The sequence below is a fragment of the Podarcis pityusensis genome (assembly GCF_964106645.2).
Source record: "Podarcis pityusensis genome assembly, chromosome: 2".
Classification (NCBI taxonomy): Eukaryota; Metazoa; Chordata; class Lepidosauria; order Squamata; family Lacertidae; genus Podarcis; species Podarcis pityusensis.
The window spans coordinates 110,436,050-110,458,054 of NC_138029.1; the positions used below are offsets into that span (position 1 = coordinate 110,436,050).

The 22,005-nt window shown below is 42.4% G+C and overlaps 2 protein-coding genes and 1 long non-coding RNA gene across 4 annotated transcripts in view; 1 reads left to right on the plus strand and 2 right to left on the minus strand.

Annotated features, from left to right (window-relative positions):
- Positions 1 to 22,005, plus strand: part of LOC308471788 (uncharacterized protein) — a gene marked incomplete at its 3' end in the record, with an annotated part of 143,068 nt that overhangs the window by 41,196 nt on the left and 79,867 nt on the right. The gene's annotated exons all lie outside the window — the stretch shown is intronic.
- The window catches only part of LOC308470228, a 111,437-nt gene that overhangs the window by 6,920 nt on the left and 82,512 nt on the right, over positions 1 to 22,005 (minus strand). The gene's annotated exons all lie outside the window — the stretch shown is intronic.
- On the minus strand, positions 884 to 21,069 carry LOC308469403 (uncharacterized protein). Of its 2 annotated transcripts, XM_080991801.1 has the most exons (3): positions 20,843 to 21,069; positions 20,322 to 20,608; positions 884 to 10,481 (listed from the first exon to the last, which is right to left on the minus strand). In XM_080991801.1, the coding sequence occupies exon 3, from the start codon at positions 10,318 to 10,320 to the stop codon at positions 7,891 to 7,893; it is 2,430 nt and encodes an 809-aa protein (XP_080847927.1). In that variant the 5' UTR covers positions 10,321 to 10,481; positions 20,322 to 20,608; positions 20,843 to 21,069; the 3' UTR covers positions 884 to 7,890. The 2 variants fall into 2 exon arrangements, with proteins under 2 accessions (XP_080847927.1, XP_080847926.1); XM_080991800.1 differs by having other exon boundaries at positions 20,322 to 21,069.

Consider the following 22,005-nt stretch of genomic DNA (forward strand, 5'->3'; position numbering starts at 1 on the left):
AGGAAAGGGAGCTGTTTCTCTTAATGGGGCCTTGAAGGGTGGTTTCCAGTGTGGAAAGAGAGAAGCTTCCTACTGCCCGGATCTGGTGCAAAGGGAGTTGCAGGGAAGGAGGCGGGAAAGGGGAGAGGCTTGGGCATTGCAGACCAGCCTCGCCATAGTAGTAATAACAGTAATAATAATATTTATACCCCCCCCCCCATTGTCTGGGTTTCCCCAGCCACTCTGGGCATCTTCCAAGAAAATAAGAAACACCAAAAACATCCAAACATCCAAGTCTGCTGATGCTTCATTGGTTTTTAAAAAATATTCTGTTGGGAGCTGCCCTAGTGGCTGGGGAAACCCAGCCAGACGAGTGGGTACAAATAATGTTATAATATTATTATTATGCTTAATTGAATAAGGTTTCCTGGAAGCCGCCGGAGGGGAGAGATGTTCTTGGGCTCCTCGCAGGCTTGGCCACCATGAGGAGACAGTGATGGGATTCCTGCATTGAAGGCGGTTGGACTAGACGACTCTCAGGGTGCCCTTCCATCTCTATGATTCTAACAGGGACTAGATGGGCTTGATCAAACTACAGGGGTCTTCATGTGATCTGTGTGTGCATGCAGACGAATGTTTTTCTCTGTGTGTGTGTGTGTGTGTGTGTGAGAGAGAGAGAGAGAGAGAGAGAGAGAGAGAGAGAGAGAGAACCTTCAGGGAGAGGCCCCTGTCTCTTCTTTGCAACGAGGATGAATCAGCTGCAATACCCCACACTTGACCCACTGGATTCTGTATATTCTTTCCTTCCACTTCCAAATTTGTAATGGTGTTAAATTTTTGTCTTTTTTTCATTTGCCAGGCTAACAATTTCCCACATTTATTAGCCGATTCAAATGTCTTTTGTCTCATCTGTTTAATTTTCCACTCTATTTCCTGATTCATCATTTTCATATATTGAACTTGATGTAGCTTTATTTCTCTCAGAATCTCTTGTGACTTTGGTTTCGCTCTCAGTTTCTTCTCGCCTTCTTTTATTTTCTCCAAAATTTTATCTTTTTTCTCATTTTGAGTTCTCTTCTTTATTGCATTCTGTTGAATCAGAAACCCCCTCATAACCGCTCTGCTTGCGTCCCAGATTACTCTTTTTTCAACGGTAGTATTCATATTTATCTCAAAATAATCTCTCAAAGTTTTTTGGGCCTTCTTGGTAACCTCTTCGTCTCTAAACAAGGTGTCATTCATCCTCCATCTGAAGGAGCCAATCGGTGTTAGTTTCATCTCCATTTTCACAGAATTATGGTCGGAGCAAGTTATAGGACAAATTTCCACTTTTCTAGTCTTTGGAGCCAGTCCTCTAGTTATCCAAATTTGGCCAATTCTTGTCCATGTCATTTTGGCTTCAGAGAAGAAAGTTCCCTCTCTACCCAAGGGGTTCTTTGTTCTCCAAATGTCAACTAAGGCCATATTGTCAGTCATCTCAAAAAAGGTTTTTGGTAGTCTGCCATCCTTGGTAACTACCTGTCTCTGTGCCTTGTCCATATTTGTAGATACCACTCCATTCATATCTCCCATCTTGATGATATAATAGTCCAGATAGTCCAACAAGGTCTCATGCAACTTTTTAAAGAATTCAGATTTCCCCTCATTTGGTGCATAAACTCCTACTATCAAAAATTTCTCTCCTTGTGTTTGAATTTCAATTGCCACAAATCTTCCTTGATCATCTTTGAAGATAAATTTCGGTGATAGGCTCTCTTTTGCATAAATCACTACTCCTCTTTTTTTAACCTTGTCCGATGAGATAAACTCTTGACCCAATCTTTTATTGATCAATACTTTTCTGTGTAGCCTTATCACATGTGTTTCCTGTAAACAAATCAAGTCCAATTGCTCAGAGAGCTTTCACTATGGCACGGTTTCAAACATTGCCAACTGCTTACCTGACCGGTAGATACACAAAAACCCCAGTAGAACATCGTCTATGTCCTTGCCTTATGAAAACTAAAGAGGATCTTACACATTACTTCCTCTATTGCCCCATTTACTCGGGCTTTAGAGACGCATTGCTGCAAATTATACCCAACTCTATAACCAGTCCTGAAGATAGAGTAAAATTTTTGTTAGTTGATGCAAACCCATGCATTACCCATGTAGTAGCGGTCTTGGTGATGAAGGCCATGAAAGCCAGGGAAAGATTTATGGACGACAATGTAAAGACCCCATCATCGTCTGTTTAACTCGCTGCTCGTTTTCCCTCCTTTTCTATCTTGTGGGAAGAAGGTTTTGTTGGCATAGTATGTAATGAATTTTAATATTTTTTAACTACTGTAGTGTTGATTTTTGTGCACAGGCATGGTCCTCACAATAAACGGATTTGATTTTGAATAAATGAAAGACTTTTTTCCTTTTCTGCGGGGAGTTAAAACCATTAATGTTCCAACTTAATAGTTGCAGAGCCATGATGTAGTTACTTTGCTTTTCCTCCAACTGCACCCAGTGTTTGTTCTTGTTCTATCGGTGGTATCACTTTCTCTGAGTTGTCCAATCCAAAAGGTAGTGTTGCTATGTCTAGTATTCCTGTTTTTAGTGCTCTTGGCTCTTCTCCAGATTCTTTCTGCAGGTCTTCTCCGTGATCTTTCAAAAATCTTTCTTTATCGTCCACTGATCTTATTTTTATCTTTCTTCCTTTAAAGCTGAAGGATAGGCCTTGGGGAAATTCCCACCTGAAAACAATTCTATTACTTCTTAGCAGGGCAACCAGATCTCCGTAGCTGGACCTAAGATCCAGAAGGTATTTCGGGATGTCTTTAAATATCTCCACCCTGTTCCTCCCCCCCTCTTCCAAGCCTAAAAGCACTTATTATCTTAAAGTTTTGATTCTCAGAATCTAGGTTCCAAAAGTCTGCAAATTCCTGCATAAGTCACTTAGGTTGTCTTTCTCAAGTTCAGGTACGGCCCTGATCCTCAAGTTCGTTTGTTTTTCCTTCAATTCAATCATAGACAACATCGACCTATGGTCCTCGAGTTGCCTACATATCGGTGGTGTCTTCTCCTCTACAGCAACTGCTTTTTCCTTTGCTTCTTCAGCTGTCTTTCGGGTCAAAGTAGATTCCTGCAGCAATTTCTCAATAGTTTCTGTATTAGTATTCACCTTCTGTCCCAAGTTATTAATGTTTGTAGTGTTTTGATCAATTTTAGTTGATGCTTCAGCTACTTGTTAACTTAATTTTTCCAAAGATTCATTAATTTTGCCTAATGCCAGAGCTAAAACATCTTCAGATGCCATTCCTTTTGACTTAAGTTTTTTATAAGATATTTATTAAAGTTTCAGAAATTATATAAAAACAAAACAGCAATACAAACACAAACAAAAACAAGTATAATTTCAATCCCTTATTTTCTTGTAACTTACTTCCCCGACCTCCTCATACCTCCCCTTTCTGTATTCCAATTTCTAATTATCAATTGAGCAAATCCTCTCCCTTATTTTTCATTTTATTTTTAACCTTTCTTTTCTTTTTACATGATCATTACAGCTGAAAACCACTTAACTTCTAAACCAACGTCATTCTAACATTCATTAATTTTGCAATGTTTCCTAAGATAATCCTTAAATTTCTTCCAATCTTCTTCCACCGTCTCTCTTTCCTGGTCTCGGATTCTGCCAGTCCCATATAGTCTATCACCTTCATCTGCCATTCTTCCAAGGTGGGTAGATCTTGTGTCGTCCAATACTTTGCGATGAGTATTCTTGCTGCTGTTGTAGCATACATAAAAAAAGTTCTATACTTCTTTGACACCACTTGGCCGACCATACCCAGGAGAAAGGCCTCTGGTTTCTTCAGAAAGGTATATTTAAATACCTTTTTCATTTCATTATATATCATTTCCCAGAAAGCCTTAATCTTTGGGCACGTCCACCAAAGGTGAAAGAATGTACCTTCATTTTCTTTACATTTCCAACATTTATCATCAGGTAAGTGGTAAATTTTTGCGAGCTTGACTGGGGTCATGTACCACCTATAAATCATTTTCATAATATTCTCTCTTAGGGCATTACATGCCGTAAATTTCATACCAGTGGTCCACAACTTTTCCCAGTCAGCAAACATAATGTTATGACCAATATCTTGTGCCCACTTAATCATGGCTGATTTAACCGTTTCATCCTGCGTATTCCATTTCAACAGCAAGTTATACATTTTTGACAAATTCTTAGTTTTGGGTTCTAACATTTCTGTTTCCAATTTTGATTTTTCCACCTGGAAGCCAATTTTTCTGTCCAACTTATAAGCCTCCATTATTTGATAATAGTGAAGCCAGTCTCGCACTTTATCTTTTAGTTTCTCAAAACTCTGCAATTTCAGTTTGTCCCCTTCTTGTTCCAAAATTTCCCAATATTTCGGCCATTTGGACTCCATATTAAGCCTTTTCAGAGCCTTTGCCTCCATTGGCGACAACCACCTTGGGGTTTTGTTTTCCAGCAAGTCTTTATATTTAATCCAGACATTATACAATGCTTTCCTGACAATATGATTTTTAAAAGCTTTATGAGCTTTAACCTTGTCATACCACAAATATGCATGCCACCCAAAAATATTGTTAAAGCCTTCTAAATCCAAAATGTCTGTGTTCTCAAGAAGCAGCCAATCTTTCAACCAGCAGAAAGCTGCTGATTCATAGTAGAGTTTAAAGTCTGGCAGGGCAAATCCCCCCCTTTCCTTTGCATCAGTTAAAATCTTAAATTTTATTCTAGGTTTCTTGCCCTGCCAGACAAATTTAGAAATATCTTTCTGCCACTTCTTGAAACAGTCCATCTTGTCCACAATTTGCAATGTTTGAAACAAAAACAACATTCTAGGCAATACATTCATCTTAATAGCCGCAATTTGACCAGACAAGGAAAGCTTCAAATTTGACCAAATTTCTAAGTCTTTTTTCACTTCTGTCCAACATTTCTCATAATTATCTTTAAATAAATTCACATTTTTAGCTGTCATGTTAATCCCCAAATATTTCACTTTCTTAACCACAGTTAAACCTGTCTCATTCTGAAACCTCTCTTTTTCAATAGGTGTTAAATTTTTCTCTAATACCTTAGTTTTTAACTTATTCAATTTAAATCCTGCTACTTGACCAAACTTTTGAATTAATTCTAAGACCCTTTTAGTACTAGATTCTGGCTCTTGTAATGTAAGTACCAGATCATCTGCAAATGCTCTCAGTTTGTACTGTTTAGCTCCAACCTGTACCCCTTTAACCAGCTGATCCCTTCTAATCATGTTCAGCAAAATCTCCAGGACTGATATAAAAAGTAATGGGGAGATTGGGCACCCCTGACGTGTCCCTTTTTCTATCTTAAATTCTTCCGTAACCACATTGTTTACAATTAGCTTAGCTTTTTGTTCAGAGTATATTGCACCTATACCATTTTCAAACCCTTGGCCTACCCCCATCCCCTGGAGATTCTTCCTCATAAAACTCCAAGAAATATTGTCAAAGGCTTTCTCCACATCCACAAATATCAAAACTGCTTTAGTGTTTATATTCACTTCTAACTTTTCCAAAATGTCAATTATATTCCTTACATTATCTGACAAACGTCTTCTCGGGAGAAAGCCCGCTTGGTCTCTATGAATCTCCTCCTTTTGACTTAAGTTGAACAGATGCTGCCCCTGGTAGTGCAGAAGGGCCAGATGCTGATGCTCTTCGCTGCTGCCATGATTTACCAGACCTTGTTGTTTTTTCTTGAAGCAAGTCTATTTTTTCTTTTCCATCTGCCATAACACTTTAACTGGAGCCCAAGGTTGATCCCACGGCCAGAGTTTGTTTTGAAGTGGAAAATTCCCCTGGCCAGTTGTAACAATTTCAAACTTTCTCTAGGGGGACACAGTAACAGTCAATACTTGTTGCATTAAAATAACTCTTTCTAGTCCCCCATTTAACAAAATAAGCAACAGTTTCAATTTCAGTTAGTTTTCTGTTACCTTAAAATCAGGAGAAACCAGTCAGAAACAATCTATCTCTCTTGCAGAGTTAGCTGTCAAAAATTACATTGTCCATAAGCAGCGCGCTTCACAATGCGGCAATCTTATTGTCCATTGGCAGCCTGTTTCCAGGCTTTAAGCGGTGGACTTTTGTTTCCTTTCCTCTCTTTTTGCAGGAAAATTTACTTCTCCCTTCCCCCCCCCTCCTGCAACCAAGGGAGGGAGATCTCTTGTATTGATGTTAAGATTATAGTCCTTTTCAGTCGACTTTCCAGGTCTTAGCTTAGAAGTTCTTTGCTTTGATCTGTTAACAAGAAGCGGAAGGCGAACTTCCTGTTTAAACCTTCCCACTTCGGTGCCAAATTAAACCTTTGTTTCCCTTATTTTCAGATCTTCAGTTTTAACCTACTCACAGGTAGTTGTTTTGATGGCCGAATCGTCACAGGAAAAAAGTCCGGCAACAGCTGTGCGGCTTCGCTCCACGGAAGAAGCAGTTGGCTCTCAGCACCGCGCCGCTCACCCCGTTCGCTCCGGAGCCCGTAGTCGGGTTCCCTTGCAAATTGGGGGGGTGCTGAAGGTGCCCGCCGAGTCCCACGGTCACAGGCTTCACCCACCTGTGATTTTTAGAGGGGTCCCTGCTTCGCCGTAGCGGCAAGACCCAATTTCCGCAGAGCTAAATCCCTCAAAGTTAGAGGGAATCCGCCATTACCGATGGCACCGACCCCGGACGTCGAGTCTTCTCATGAGGTGGCAAAAGTATTGCAGCCTCAGCTTCACGATCTGTCCTTCCAATGAGCACTCAGGGCTAATTTCCTTAAGAATGGATGCGTTTGCATAGACATGCAAATTTTTTAATGAATAAAGAATATTATTTTTTTTAAAAAAGGTTGCAATCAACTTAACATATGCGATACACGCACTTCGCTCTAATGCCTTCTGAATTAACTTGCACTCCAAGACAAAGGGATACACTCCTGCTAAATGCACACTCGCTGATTACAGGCGCATACTTGGGAGAAAGAACTAGCCTTGCAAGGAAAAAGAAGCATCCCCTCTACTTCTCTTCCCTTCTCCCCTCACCCCCACCCAAGGGCCAGGCCCATGCTTGCTCCCCTAAAACAAAATCTAACCAGGGACCCAGCTGAGGAGAGCTGCACTGAGGCGCATTCGTGGGAGCCTCCCTCTGAATCTTCCCGGGAGCAGGAGGACTGTATAGATTTGGACCAGTAGTTTGCAGAGGAACAGTTCAGAAGGCAGAAGATGGGAAATACTGGATAATGCTTTTATTGTAGCTTTTTTATTATTATTTCTGTACCCCCTTGCTAACCAAATAATTTTATACATATGAAAAGCAAATCTTGGATTGAGAAGATAATGGTTTGTAAAGAAGAAAAGGGTTTGTTTTTTTAAAAAAAATTGTTTCTCTGTTCTAAAATTTGGTTTTAATGTAAAGTGTGTCAATATATTTGGCTTTGTTTATAAAGCAGAAGTGACCAGCTGCTCCTGGAATAAAAAATGAGCTCTGTATCAACAAGTTTTACCTATAATTAAAGTTCTAAGAAATGTGAGATTTTCCACCCTTGAGTTTTTGAACTACAACTCCCCATCATTCTTGGCCATATGGGCTGAGGCTTATGGGTGTTGTTTCCCAACATCTGAGGTACCCCATTTCCCTCAAGCAGACAGATGCTGATCCACAAGACAAGGGCAGCCCATCATTTTGGCATTGAAGGGCGGAGGTCAAAACTCAACAGATTCATCACACACCTTGAGCATTCCAGATTCACACTCTCCCCGTTCATCTAGCAACAACTTGCAACTTCTTTTCTACATTTAGTATATGTGACCTTCATTACTTTAATACATATATACGTGTATACAAATTTAAATACCAACACCAAAACATCAAATGGATTCTATGCATTTAAAATTGATTTCCGCCTTTATGAGTTTCTTGATGTGAGGTAAAGAGTGAAACTTGAGTGGAACATTGCATACATTGATATGGCTTTTCACCTGGGTGAATTCGCTCATGAATATTAAGGTCTCCACACTGTCTGAAGTTCTTTCCACACTCCATACATTTAAATGGTTTCTGCCCTGTATGAGTTTGTTGATGTATTCTAAGGTTTCTACTTTGACTGAAGCTCTTTCCACATTCAATACATTTAAACGGTTTCTCCCCTGTGTGAGTTCGTTGATGTGTTCTAAGACCGCCACTGTGACTGAAGCTCTTTCCACATTCAATGCATTTAAACGGTTTCTCCCCCGTGTGAGTTCGTTGATGTGTTCTAAGATCTCCACTGCAACTGAAGCTCTTTCCACATTCAATGCATTCAAATGGTTTCTCCCCCGTGTGAGTTCGTTGATGTGTTCTAAGGTTTCCACTACGACTAAAGCTCTTTCCACATTCAATGCATTGAAATGGTTTCTCCCCCGTGTGAGTTTGTTGATGTCTTCTAAGGTGACCACTTTCACTGAAGCTCTTTCCACATTCAATGCATTCAAATGGTTTCTCCCCCGTGTGAGTTCGTTGATGTTTTCTAAGGCCTCCACTAGAACTGATGCTCTTTCCACATTCAATGCATTTAAACGGTTTCTCCCCCGTGTGAGTTCGTTGATGTGTTCTAAGATCTCCACTGCAACTGAAGCTCTTTCCACATTCAATGCATTCAAATGGTTTCTCCCCCGTGTGAGTTCGTTGATGTGTTCTAAGGTTTCCACTACGACTAAAGCTCTTTCCACATTCAATGCATTGAAATGGTTTCTCCCCCGTGTGAGTTTGTTGATGTCTTCTAAGGTGACCACTTTCACTGAAGCTCTTTCCACATTCAATGCATTCAAATGGTTTCTCCCCCGTGTGAGTTCGTTGATGTTTTCTAAGGCCTCCACTAGAACTGATGCTCTTTCCACATTCAATGCATTCAAATGGTTTCTCCCCCGTGTGAGTTCGTTGATGTATTCTAAGGCTTCCACTACGACTGAAGCTCTTTCCACATTCAATGCATTCAAATGGTTTCTCCCCCGTGTGAGTTCGTTGATGTGTTCTAAGGTTTCCACTACGACTGAAGCTCATTCCACATTCAATGCATTTAAACGGTTTCTCCCCCATGTGAGTTCGTTGATGTGTTCTAAGATCTCCACTGCAACTGAAGCTCTTTCCACATTCAATGCATTCAAATGGTTTCTCCCCTGTGTGAGTTCGTTGATGTATTCTAAGGCCTCCACTACGACTAAAGCTCTTTCCACATTCAGTGCATTCAAACGGTTTCACCCCAGTGTGAGTTCGTTGATGTATTCTAAGGTTTCCACTAGAACTGATGCTCATTCCACATTCAATGCATTCAAATGGTTTCTCCCCCGTGTGAGTTCGTTGATGTATTCTAAGGGCTCCACTAGAACTCAAGCTCTTTCCACATTCAATGCATTCAAATGGTTTCTCCCCTGTGTGAGTTCGCTGATGTATTCTAAGGCCTCCACTACGACTGAAGCTCTTTCCGCACTCAATACATTTAAATGGCTTCTCCCCCGTGTGAGTTCGTTGATGTTCTCTAAGGTGTCCACTATGACTGAAGCTCTTTCCGCACTCAATGCATTCAAACGGTTTCTCCCCCGTGTGAGTTCGTTGATGTTTTCTAAGGTCTCCACTACGAATGAAGCTCTTTCCACATTCAATGCATTCAAATGGTTTCTCCCCTGTGTGAGTTTGTTGATGTGTTCTAAGGGCTGCATTCTGTCTGAAGCTCTTTCCACATTCAATGCATTCAAATGGTTTCTCCCCTGTGTGAGTTCGTTGGTGTGTTCCAAGACTGCCACTATGACTGAAGCTCTTTCCACATTCAATGCATTCAAACGGTTTCTCCCCTGTGTGAGTTTGTTGATGTGTTCTAAGGGCTGCATTCTGTCTGAAGCTCTTTCCACATTCAATGCATTCAAATGGTTTCTCCCCTGTGTGAGTTCGTTGGTGTGTTCCAAGACTGCCACTACGACTGAAGCTCTTTCCACATTCAATGCAATTAAATGGTTTCTCCCCTGTGTGAGTTCGTTGATGTGTTCTAAGGGCTGCATTCTGTCTGAAGCTCTTTCCACATTCAATGCAATTAAATGGTTTCTCCCCTGTGTGAGTTCGTTGATGTGTTCTAAGGGCTGCATTCTGTCTGAAGCTCTTTCCACATTCAGTGCATTGAAATGGTTTCTCTCCCGTGTGAGTTCGTTGATGTGTTCTAAGGTCTCCACTACGACTGAAGCTCTTTCCGCACTCAATACATTTAAATGGTTTCCCCCCCGTGTGAGTTCGTTGATGTGTTCTAAGGACTCCAATACAACTTTCACTGAAGTTCTTTTCGCACTCCATGTATTTACATGGATTCTTTCCTGTGTGAGTTTGTTGGTGTATCCTCAGTCTTCCAAAGGGTCTAAAGCACACTCCACATTCCTTGCATTTAAACTGTTTCTTTGTTCTTCCCAATGAATTCACAGATGGCTCCGTAGAATTCTGACCATCGTCTTCCTCACCTGCTTGGGAGTGGGGGGGGGGAGAAAATCCTGTTAGACTTTTAGGAAAGACAATAAATGAACCATCTTCCTCCGTCCATCCTGACTAGGTTTACAGGTTCAGCTTCTTGAGAAGCGCAGAAGCCAAGGCAAGTTGTAGCTTCCTGGGAGGAAGGAAGAAGGGATTCTGCTGCCTCTGTAGAAGCTCCTATTGGGCACCCACTTCCCAAGAGCCTCCACCCATTTTCAAACACCTTTGGCAATTCCTTCCGTCTGCCTGTCTTTTCTCCCTTCCTAAGGCTGGCATGGTATGGGCAGGAATGGCCTTGTGCCAGTTGCCCAAAGGGCCACAATAAATGTGATAATGTGTATCTCTGTAAATCCTCGAGTGTGCTTCTAAAACAGAAGTTATGGTAGTCTGTGCTTTAAAACTGGTTATTTTGCAAGTTGCCGCCCCCCAATTGGGGCAGAAATACAGCTAATAGGAGAATCACAAAGATACAGCTGAAAGCTGGAACATGAGTCGCCACATGATGCAAATGGCTGCATGTAACACAGGTTCCCAACATGCACACCAACACAATGTCACAGAACGCGGTAGGGATCAGAACATATTCAGCAGAAATTGCCAGTGCTTGTTGCGCATGTGTATTATAATAAAATGAGGCAATGATGAATATCAGGAATACTTGGCTAGTTTAGATGTATTCAAGTCTCCAGGGCCAGATGAACTGCATCCAAGAGTATTAAAAGAACTGGCAGATGTGATCTCAGAACCACTGGCAATCATCTTTGATAATTCCTGGAGAACATGCGAAGTCCTGGCAGACTGGAGGAGGGCAAATGTTGTCCCTATTTTCAAAAGGGGGAAGAAGAGGACCCAAATAATAACCGCCCAGTAAGTCTGACATCCATACCAGGGAAGATTCTGGAGCAGATCATTAAGAAGAGTTTGGATTTGATACCCCGCCTTTCACTCCCCTTCAGGAGTCTCAAAGCGGCTAACAATCTCCTTTCCCTTCCTCCCCCACAACAAACACTCTGTGAGGTGAGTGGGGCTGAGAGAATTCAAAGAAGTGTGACTGGCCCAAGGTCACTCAGCAGCTGCATGTGGCGGAGCGGAGACGCGAACCCGGTTCCCCAGATTACGTGACTACCGCTTTTAACCACTACACCACACTGGCACTAAGCAAACAGTCTGTGAGCACTTAGAAAGGAATGCTGTGATCACCAATAGTCAGCATGGATTTCTGAAAAATAAGTCATGTCAGACTAACCTGATCTCGTTTTTTTGTCAGAATTACAAGCCTGGTAGATGAAGGGAATGCAGTGGATGTAGCCTACCTTGATTTCAGCAAGGCCTTTGACAAGGTGCCCCATGATATTCTTGTAAAGAAGCTGGTAAAATGCGGTCTTGACTATGCTACCACTCAGTGGATTTGTAACTGGCTGACTGACCGAACCCAAAGGGTGCTCATCAATGGTTCCTCTTCATCCTGGAGAAGAGTGACTAGTGGGGTGCCACAGGGTTCTGTCTTGGGCCCGGTCTTATTCAACATCTTTATCAATGACTTGGATGATGGACTCAAGGGCATCCTGATCAAATTTGCAGATGACACCAAACTGGGAGGGGTGGTTAACACCCCAGAGGACAGGATCACACTTCAAAACGACCTTGACAGATTAGAGAACTGGGCCAAAACAAACAAGATGAATTTTAACAGGGAGAAATGTAAAGTATTGCACTTGGGCAAAAAAAATGAGAGGCACAAATACAAGATGGGTGACACCTGGCTTGAGAGCAGTACATGTGAAAAGGATCTAGGAGTCTTGGTTGACCACAAACTTGACATGAGCCAACAGTGTGACGCGGCAGCTAAAAAAGCCAATGCAATTCTGGGCTGCATCAATATGAGTATAGCATCTAGATCAAGGGAAGTAATAGTGCCACTGTATTCTGCTCTGGTCAGACCTCACCTGGAGTACTGTGTCCAGTTCTGGGCACCACAGTTCAAGAAGGACACTGACAAACTGGAACGTGTCCAGAGGAGGGCAACCAAAATGGTCAAAGGCCTGGAAACGATGCCTTATGAGGAACGGCTAAGGGAGCTGGGCATGTTTAGCCTGGAGAAGAGGAGGTTAAGGGGTGATATGATAGTCATGTTCAAATATATAAAAGGATGTCACATACAGGAGGGAGAAAGGTTGTTTTCTGCTGCTCCAGAGAAGCGGACACGGAGCAATGGATCCAAACTACAAGAAAGAAGATTCCACCTAAACATTAGGAAGAACTTCCTGGCAGTAAGAGCTGTTCGACAGTGGAATTTGCTGCCAAGGAGCGTGGTGGAGTCTCCTTCTTTGGAGGTCTTTAAGCAGAGGCTTGACAACCATATGTCAGGAGTGCTCTGATGGTGTTTCCTGCTTGGCAGGGGGTTGGACTCGATGGCCCTTGTGGTCTCTTCCAACTATGATTCTATGATTCTATTCTAGGAACGTGAAACTCCAAAGGGACTTTTTTAAGGAGGCGGGAGACGCAAGAAAAATTTAGATTCTTTTGGCAACAATAAACATTAGAACAAGGAACTGCTGAGCAAAAACAAAAACAGGAGCATGTGCTGAAGTTCTTGCGGAAAGGGGGCAGGGCCTTCAAAGGTCTCATAATCGACCCAAAACAACACAGAGGTCTGCCTGTCAATTGCATTCCAGTGCTTGGACATCTCTGGTGTATAAGATTGGTTGAAACCGAAATGCTTTGTTTGAAATTATATAAATACCAATGCCTGGACCACATATGTGGTGGAGGCGTGAGGAAATTAAGAAATTTTGGATAGTAGTACACGAAGAACCAAAGAAGATGTTGAAAATATCAAAAACAAACCAGAGACATATCTCCTTGGATTGACAGAAGATGAGATACCACGGGGCGCAAGAATTTTTCTCCATGCAAGTACAGCTGCTAGAATAGTGATTGCTGCTAGGTGGAAGTCAAAAACTATACCCACAAAGGAGGAATGGATTTGTAAACTAAATGAATATTTAATTCTGGCAAAATTAACTGCTATAATAAGAAATCAGTTGTATCAAAAATTTAAAAAGGAGTGGAAATGTTTTGATGAATATATGGCAAAGTATTGCTCAAAAAAAGATATGCTAATATGCCTAGATTAAAATGTGAAGTACTGGATGGAAGAATAATTAGTAAGGAAAGATAATAAGAATATATAGATGATTTGAGAAGATTGTAGAATGCAAAGGTTATTGTAAAGTGTATAATGTGGAGGAAATAGAATGGGGGCGGAGGGAAGGAGGAAGGAGAAAAGAATAAAATGATGGACTGAGGAAATAGAAATGTAAATGTATGGGGGGATGGGGAGGAAATGGTGTTGGCTTTGGTATATCTGTATTGTAAAGTAATATGTGAAAACCAATAAAATAATCTAAATGGGGGGGGGGGAGCCAAAGCCATGAACATGATCATCTGACGCATCAGGATCTGTACCAAGTAATATTTAATGACCATGTCCTTCATGGATCAATGCCTTGTCATGGCAAAGGGGCTTGAATAACTCAGAGACGAGGAGAAGGGGACGACAGAGGACGAGATGGTTGGACGGTGTCCTCGAAGCTACAAGCATGAGTCTGACCAAACTGCAGGAGGCAGTGGAAGACAGGAGTGCCTGGCGTGCTCTGGTCCATGGGGTCATGAAGAGTCGGACACGACTAAACAACAACAACAACAACAACATAACTCAGAGACGCTATGAGCTATGCCGTGCAGGGCCACCCAAGACCGACAGGTCAAAGTGGAGAGTTTTCAGTAAACTTGATCCACCTGGAGCAGGAACCAGCAAGCCACGCCAGTATCCCTGCCGAGAAAACTCCATGGTCGTATAAAAGTTATGACACTGGGTATTGTTGGCCAAGGGGTGTTAAAGAAGGATCAAACATTTTTTATGTATGCAACAACAGCAGCAAGGATACTCGTCGCCAAGCATTGGAAAACTCAAGATATACCCACACTGGAAGAATGGCAGATGCAACTGATAGACTATATGGAATTGGCCGGGCAGAATCCGAGAGGAGACGGTGGAAGAAGACTGGAAAAAATTTAAGATTTATTTGCAAAAATATTGTAAATTGTATGAATGTTAAGCAGGATGCTTGATCATAAACAATTTGGCACCATCGGAACAGATGAAGTGAATTATGAAGATAAGTTAAATTTATGAAAAATCAATATTTTTTTTTAGATAACTATTAGGCTAAGCTTATTGTTTTAATAGAGTGAAATGAATATATCTAAAATTTAAGATATAACATTGGAAAACTAGATTGTAAGGTGGGGACAAGGTGATAAATTTGCTGGATTAATTTTTATAAATTTGGAACGCAGGAGCGGGAGATGTGAGGAAGTCCAAAGAGGACAAGAAAATATGTTATAAAATGTGATATTTTTGTATGTTTTGTTTTGTGTGTTGTAACCAAAAAATCTTTAATAAATATTATAAAAAAAAATATAAAAAAAAATTATGACGCTGGAAGATGAACCCTGGAAGTGTGCCTGGAAGTGAAAGAAAAGTCCAGTGCTGCAAAGAAAAATATATGAACCTGGAATATGAGATCCATGAACCATGGTAAGCTGGATGTGGTAAAAAATGAAATGGCAAGAATAAATATTGACATAGTGGGCATCAGTGAACTAAAATGGACAGGAATGGGCGAATTCAATTTGGATGATCATCATATCCTACTACTGAGGACAAGATTCCCATAGAAGAAATGGAGTGGCCCTCTTAGTCAACAAAAGAGTGGCAAAAGCTGTACTGGGATGCAATCTCAAAAATGATAAAATGATCTCGATACAAATCCAAGGCAGACCTTTTAACATCACAGTAATCCAGGTTTATGCACCAACTACCAATGCTGAGGGACGTGGGTGGCGCTGTGGGTTAAATCACAGAGCCTAGGACTTGCTGATCAGAAGGTCGGCGGTTTGAATCCCCATGATGGGGTGAGCTCCCGTTGTTCGGTCCCTGCTCCTGCCAACCTAGCTGTTCAAAAGCACCTCAAAGTGCAAGTAGATAAATAGGTACCGCTCCGGTGGGAAGGCGTTTCCGTGCGCTGCTCTGGTTCGCCAGAAGCGGCTTAGTCATGCTGGTCACATGACTGTCTGCAGATAAATTCCAGCTCCCTCGGCCAGTAAAGCAAGATGAGCGCCCCAACCCCAGAGTCAGCCATGACCGGACCTAATGGTCAGGGATCCCTTTAACCTACCAATGCTGAAGAAACTGAACTTGACCAATTCTAGGAAGACAAATCCAAGGCAGACCTTTTAACATCACAGTAATGCAGGTTTATGCACCAACTACTGGGGCTGAAGAAACTGAAATTGACCAATTCTAGGAACAAAAGATTCAACAAAAGAGTGGCAAAAGCTGTACTGGGATGCAATCTCAAAAATGATAGAATGATCTATCCAAGGCAGACCTTTTAAGATCACAGTAATCCAGGTTTATGCACCAACTACCAATGCTGAGGGACAGGGGTGGTGCTGTGGGTTAAATCACAGAGCCTAGGACCTGCCGATCAGAAGGTTGTCGGTTCGAATCCCCATGATGGGGTGAGCTCCCGTTGTTCGGTTCCTGCTCCTGCCAACCTAGCAGTTCGAAAGCAGGTCAAAGTGCAAGTAGATAAATAGGTACCGCTTCGGCGGGAAGGTAAATGGTGTTTCCATGCGCTGCTCTGGTTCGCCAGAAGCGGCTTAGTTATGCTGGCCACACGACTGTCTGCAGACAAATGCCAGCTCCCTCGGCCAGTAAAGCAAGATGAGCGCCCCAACCCCAGAGTCGGCCATGACTGGACCTAATGGTCAGGGGTCCCTTTACCTTACCAATGCTGAAGAAACTGAACTTGACCAATTCTAGGAAGACTTACAACACCTTCTAGAACTGACACCAAAGAAGGATGTTCTTCTCATCCTAGGGGACTGGAATGCTAAAGTAGGGAGTCAAAGAGATAAAAGGAACAACTGGTAAGTTTGGCCTTGGGAGTTCAAAATGAAGCAGTGCAAAGGTTAATAGAGTTCTGTCAAGAGAACAAGCTGGTCATAACAAACACTCTTTTCCAACAACACATGAGATGACTCTACACATGCACATCACCAGATGGGCAGCATCAAAATCAAATTGATTATATTCTTTGCAGCCAAAGATGGAGAAGTTCTATACAGTCAGCAAAAACTAGACCTGGAGCTGACTGTGGCTCAGATCATCAGCTTCTTATAACAAAATTCAAGCTTAAACTGAAGAAAGTAGGGAAAACCACTGGGTCAGTGAGATACAATCTAAATCAAATCCCTTATGAATACACAGTGGAAGAGAGGAACACATTTAAGGATTTAGATTTGGTGGACAGAGTGCCTGAAGAACTATGGTTGGAGGCTCAGAACATCATACAGGAGGCAGCAATGAAAATCATCCCAATGAAAAGGAAATGCAAGAAAGCAAAGTGGTTGTCCAATGAGGCCTTACAAACCGCGGGGGACAGAAGGCAAGCAAAATGCAAGGGAGATAGTTAAAGATACATGAAATTGAATGCAGACTTCCAACGAATAGCAAGGAGAGACAAGAGGGACTTCTTAAACGAGCAGTGCAAAGAAATAGAGGGAAACAATAGAATGGGAAATACCAGAGATCTGTTCAAGAAAATTGGAGATATTAAAGGAAGATTTTATGCAAAGATTACCATTATAAAGGACAAAAGTGGTACGTGTGGGAGCCATGAAGCCATGGCAGAGGCTTGTAATTGTTGCGTGGTGCCTCGCTGACCGGCATGTCTGTGCCTTGCAGTGTATTGAATGTATTGACCTTATATGGAGTTGTGTTCCCTCTGGGCAGTAATTATCTTATATGGTGATGGGTGTTGTAAAGCCATGATTGGGCGATGTAACGTGAGACACTGGCAGACGGCCATGCAGGCTGGGAGAAAAAGGATAATAAAATTACCAGAGAGGAGAGAAGTCGAAGGAGCTGCCCTCCATCCTGAAAATACTGCTGTCTCTCTGTGTCTTTTTTCTATGCTGTGCACCATTTGATGACGGCTGGTTTCCGTCAGGTACGGACCTTACAGAAGCAGAAGACATCAAGAAGAGGTGGCAAGAATACACAGAGGAATTATGCCAGGAAGATATGGATGTCCCATACACCCCAGGTAGTGTGACTGATGACCTTGAGCCAGACATCCTGGAGAGTGACGTCATCCAAATGGGCCTTAGAAAGCACTGCTAATAACAAGGCCAGTGGAAGTGATGACATTCCAGCAGAATCTTAAAAGATGATACTGTTAAGGTGCTACACTCAATATGCCAGCAAGTTTGGAAAACTCAGCAGTGGCCAGAGGATTGGAGAATATCAGTCTACAATGCAATCCCAAAGAAGGGCAGCGCCTAAGAATGCTCCAACTACTGCACAATCATTTCACACACTAGCAAGGTTATGCTTAAAATTCTACAAGGCAGCCTTAAGCAGTACGCAGACCGAGAACACCCAGAAGTGCAAGCTGGATTTTGGAGGGGCAGAGGAACCAAAGACCAAATTGCAATAATGCGCTGGATTAGGGAGAAAGCTAGAGAAATCCAGAAAATCATCTACTTCTGCTTCATTGACTACGCAAAAGCCTTTGACTGTGTGGACCACAGCAAACTATGGCAAGTTCTTAAAGAAATGGGAGTGCCTGATCACCTCATGTGTCTCCTGAGAAATCTCTATGTGGGACAAGAAGCAACAGTTAGAACTGGATATGGAACAACTGATTGGCTCAAAATTGGGAAAGGAGTACGACAAGGCTGTATATTGTCTCCTTGCTTATTTAACTTATATGCAGAGGACGAGATGGTTGGACAGTGCTCTCAAAGCTACTAACATGAGTTTGACCAGACTGCAGAAGGCAGTGGAAAACAGGAGTGCCTGGCATGCTCTGGTCCATGGGGTCACAAAGAGTCAGACACGACTAAGTGACTAAAGAACAACAACGATGTCCAGTCAGCATTCCCTAATTTAGAAGCAATTCTGAGAATGTTCCTCTGAATGATGATTGCAAATTGCCATTTGTAAAGATCCGTTTCTTGACTGAAGAGGATAAAAAATGAATTTGGAACAACAATGTCTCAAGATAAATTATGTTACTTCAGCCTCATGTACATAGAAAGTGACAAGCTAAGCAGTTTATCATTTGATGATATCCTCAGTGACTTTGCTTTGGCAAAGGCAAGAAGGAAAGTATTGTAATTTAGATCATGTTTGTGTACTGTTTGTATACACAGTACAGAATGAATCATGATAAAATTATACAGTTGAATGGGTATTGGGTAGATGCAGTAATACTATTAGTCCTAGTAAAAAATTCTTTCCTGTAGCACCTTAAAGACCAACTAAGTTAGTTCTTGGTATAAGCTTTCGTGTGCATGCACACTTCTTCAGATACACTGAAGAAGTGTATCTGAAGAAGTGTGCATGCACACGAAAGCTTATACCAAGAACTAACTTAGTTGGTCTTTAAGGTGCTACAGGAAAGAATTTTTTACTTCGACTATGGCAGACCAACACGGCTACCCATCTGTAACTATTAGTCCTGTAAAATAATTTTAATGTAAAGGTGTGTACAGTATTGGTATTATTTATAAATGTGACATATTACTAGAAATACTGTCTTTTACACTCACTAAGTGTAACAGGGTACAAAGGTCTGCTGTCCCAATGAAGAATGTGGACTATTATGGTAATATTGATACTGATATAAAAAATGCATTGTATTAACTACAATTGCATTGTACAGGTTATCACACTTAATTTCATATTAATAATGCTATTTATAATTATTAGTAGTTTGCATCATATATTTACACCTATTATTATAGCAAGTTTCTAGGACTAGATTAGCATTCTTTGTAAATTGTGTTTCTAAAGGAACTTCTGTTATTGCCAAATGCCAATGTGTTTGCATTAAGTTTGTTATGAATAACAAAATCATTTTAAGTTAGAGCTTAATAATTATTTCACTATTAATATACTTCGTAATTGTATTTCAGTTCAACAATTACCTTGAGAAAATACATACTCTGTTCTGTGCAAATGGTTTTAGATACCGATTAGGTCCATAAATTATCATACAGCCTATATTCAACACAAAAAACAGCGACAATTTGTTGTTGACAAAGGACAGCTGGGCATATAAAGGGCCCCATGACCTCCAGTAGTTTAGGGCCTCATCAAACCTCAATCCGGCCCTGCCCCCACTACTTTATGCAAGGAGTTCAAGGAACAAAGAGCTCTTTGGAGGAGGCCTCAGCCCTTCCTTCTTCCTGCCAGGACCCCCCTGCCTTTGTTTTCCTCCCCATCTTTTCCTCTTTCTCCCTCTGCCATCCAGCAATCCATGTCCCCATCTCCTCTACAAAACGGAAGACTTGGATGTTTGGATGTTTTTGGTGTTTCTTATTTTGTTGGAAGCCGCTCAGAGTGGCTGGTGAAACCCAGAAAATGGGGGGGGGGGTTAATGAATATCATTTATTTATTTATATATATATACCGTAATTATTATTACTATGGCGAGCCTTGCCAGCAATACTCAAATCTCACCACTTTCCCGCCTCCTTCCCTGCAACATCATTTGCACTAGATTCGGGCAGGAAGAAGCTTCTCTCTTTCCACAGTGGAAACCCCTCCCCCCCCCTTCAAGGCCCCATTAAGAGAAACAGCTCCCTTTCCTCCCTTCTCTTCTTCTCCCCGTCCCGGGGCTTCTCATCCTGGACCCCCAGCCCTTGCCAAGCCCCTTCCCTCCTTTCCCCGCCGCTGGCTTTGCACTCACCCGAAATCCTGGCAGCAGGAGCGACCCTGGGCAGCGCGGGCGGGAATGGGAGCCCCCGCCTGGGAGGCAGGATATTTCCGGGGGCGGGATAATTGCAGTACCCAGCCAATGGGGAGAGGAGGGAGGGAAGCTGGGCTTCCAGTTGAAGGAAGGTATGCTCGTTGCCTTAAAGAGTAAAGGCAGAGAGTGGAAGCTGCTGGGGGAGGGGCTGCTCGATACTGATTTGGGAAAGGGGGCGCGGCTTAATTAGAACAGCTGACCCGCCCCCTCTGCCGTCCTGCACTGTCCTTGTCCTGCAAGGAATCCGGTGAGTGCAAAGTGCCTCGGGGTGCAGCAAGCTTTGGGCGGCGGGGTTGTGCAATGCAATGCAATACCCATAATTGGGGTTGGGGGTGGAGAGAGAGCAGGCAGGGAAGCCGCGGGGGGGGGGGGGTTGCAGCTTATTCATCCTCCTTGCAAAGAAGAGACATGGCCTCTCCCTGAAGGTACGCTCTTTCTCACTCTCACTCTCTCTCACACACAGATCACATGAAGGCAGTCATCTTTGAGTATTCCTGGAGAACAGGCGAAGTCCCGGCAGACTGGAGGAGGGCAAATGTTATCCCTATTTTCAAAAAGGGGAAAAGAGAGGACCCAAATAATTACCGCCCAGTCAGTCTGACATCAATACCAGGGAAGATTCTGGAGCAGATCATTAAGCAAACAGTCTGTGAGCACCTAGAAAGGAATGTTGTGATCACCAATAGTCAGCATGGATTTCTGAAAAATAAGTCATGTCAGACTAACCTGATCTCGTTTTTTGACAGAATTACAAGCTTGGTAGATGAAGGGAACGCAGTGGATGTAGCCTACCTTGATTTCAACAAGGCATTCGACAAGGTGCCCCATGATATTCTTGTAAAGAAGTTGGTAAAATGCGGTCTTGACTATGCTACCACTCAGTGGATTTGTAACTGGCTGACTGACCGAACCCAAAGGGTGCTCATCAATGGTTCCTCTTCATCCTGGAGAAGAGTGACTAGTGGGGTGCCACAGGGTTCTGTCTTGGGCCCGGTCTTATTCAACATCTTTATCAATGACTTGGATGATGGACTCAAGGGCATCCTGATCAAATTTGCAGATGACACCAAACTGGGAGGGGTGGCTAACACCCCAGAGGACAGGATCACACTTCAAAACGACCTTGACAGATTAGAGAACTGGGCCAAAACAAACAAGATGAACTTTAACAGGGAGAAATGTAAAGTATTGCACTTGGGCAAAAAAAATGAGAGGCACAAATACAAGAGGGGTGACACCTGGCTTGAGAGCAGTACATGTGAAAAGGATCTAGGAGTCTTGGTTGACCACAAACTTGACATGAGCCAATAGTGTGACGCGGCAGCTAAAAAAGCCAATGCAATTCTGGGCTGCATCAATAGCAGTATAGCATCTAGATCAAGGGAAGTAATAGTGTCACTGTATTCTGCTCTGGTCAGACCTCACCTGGAGTACTGTGTCCAGTTCTGGGCACCACAGTTCAAGAAGGACACTGACAAACTGGAACGTGTCCAGAGGAGGGCAACCAAAATGGTCAAAGGCCTGGAAACGATGCCTTATGAGGAATGGCTAAGGGAGCTGGGAATGTTTAGCCTGGAGAAGAGGAGGTTAAGGGGTGATATGATAGCCATGTTCAAATATATAA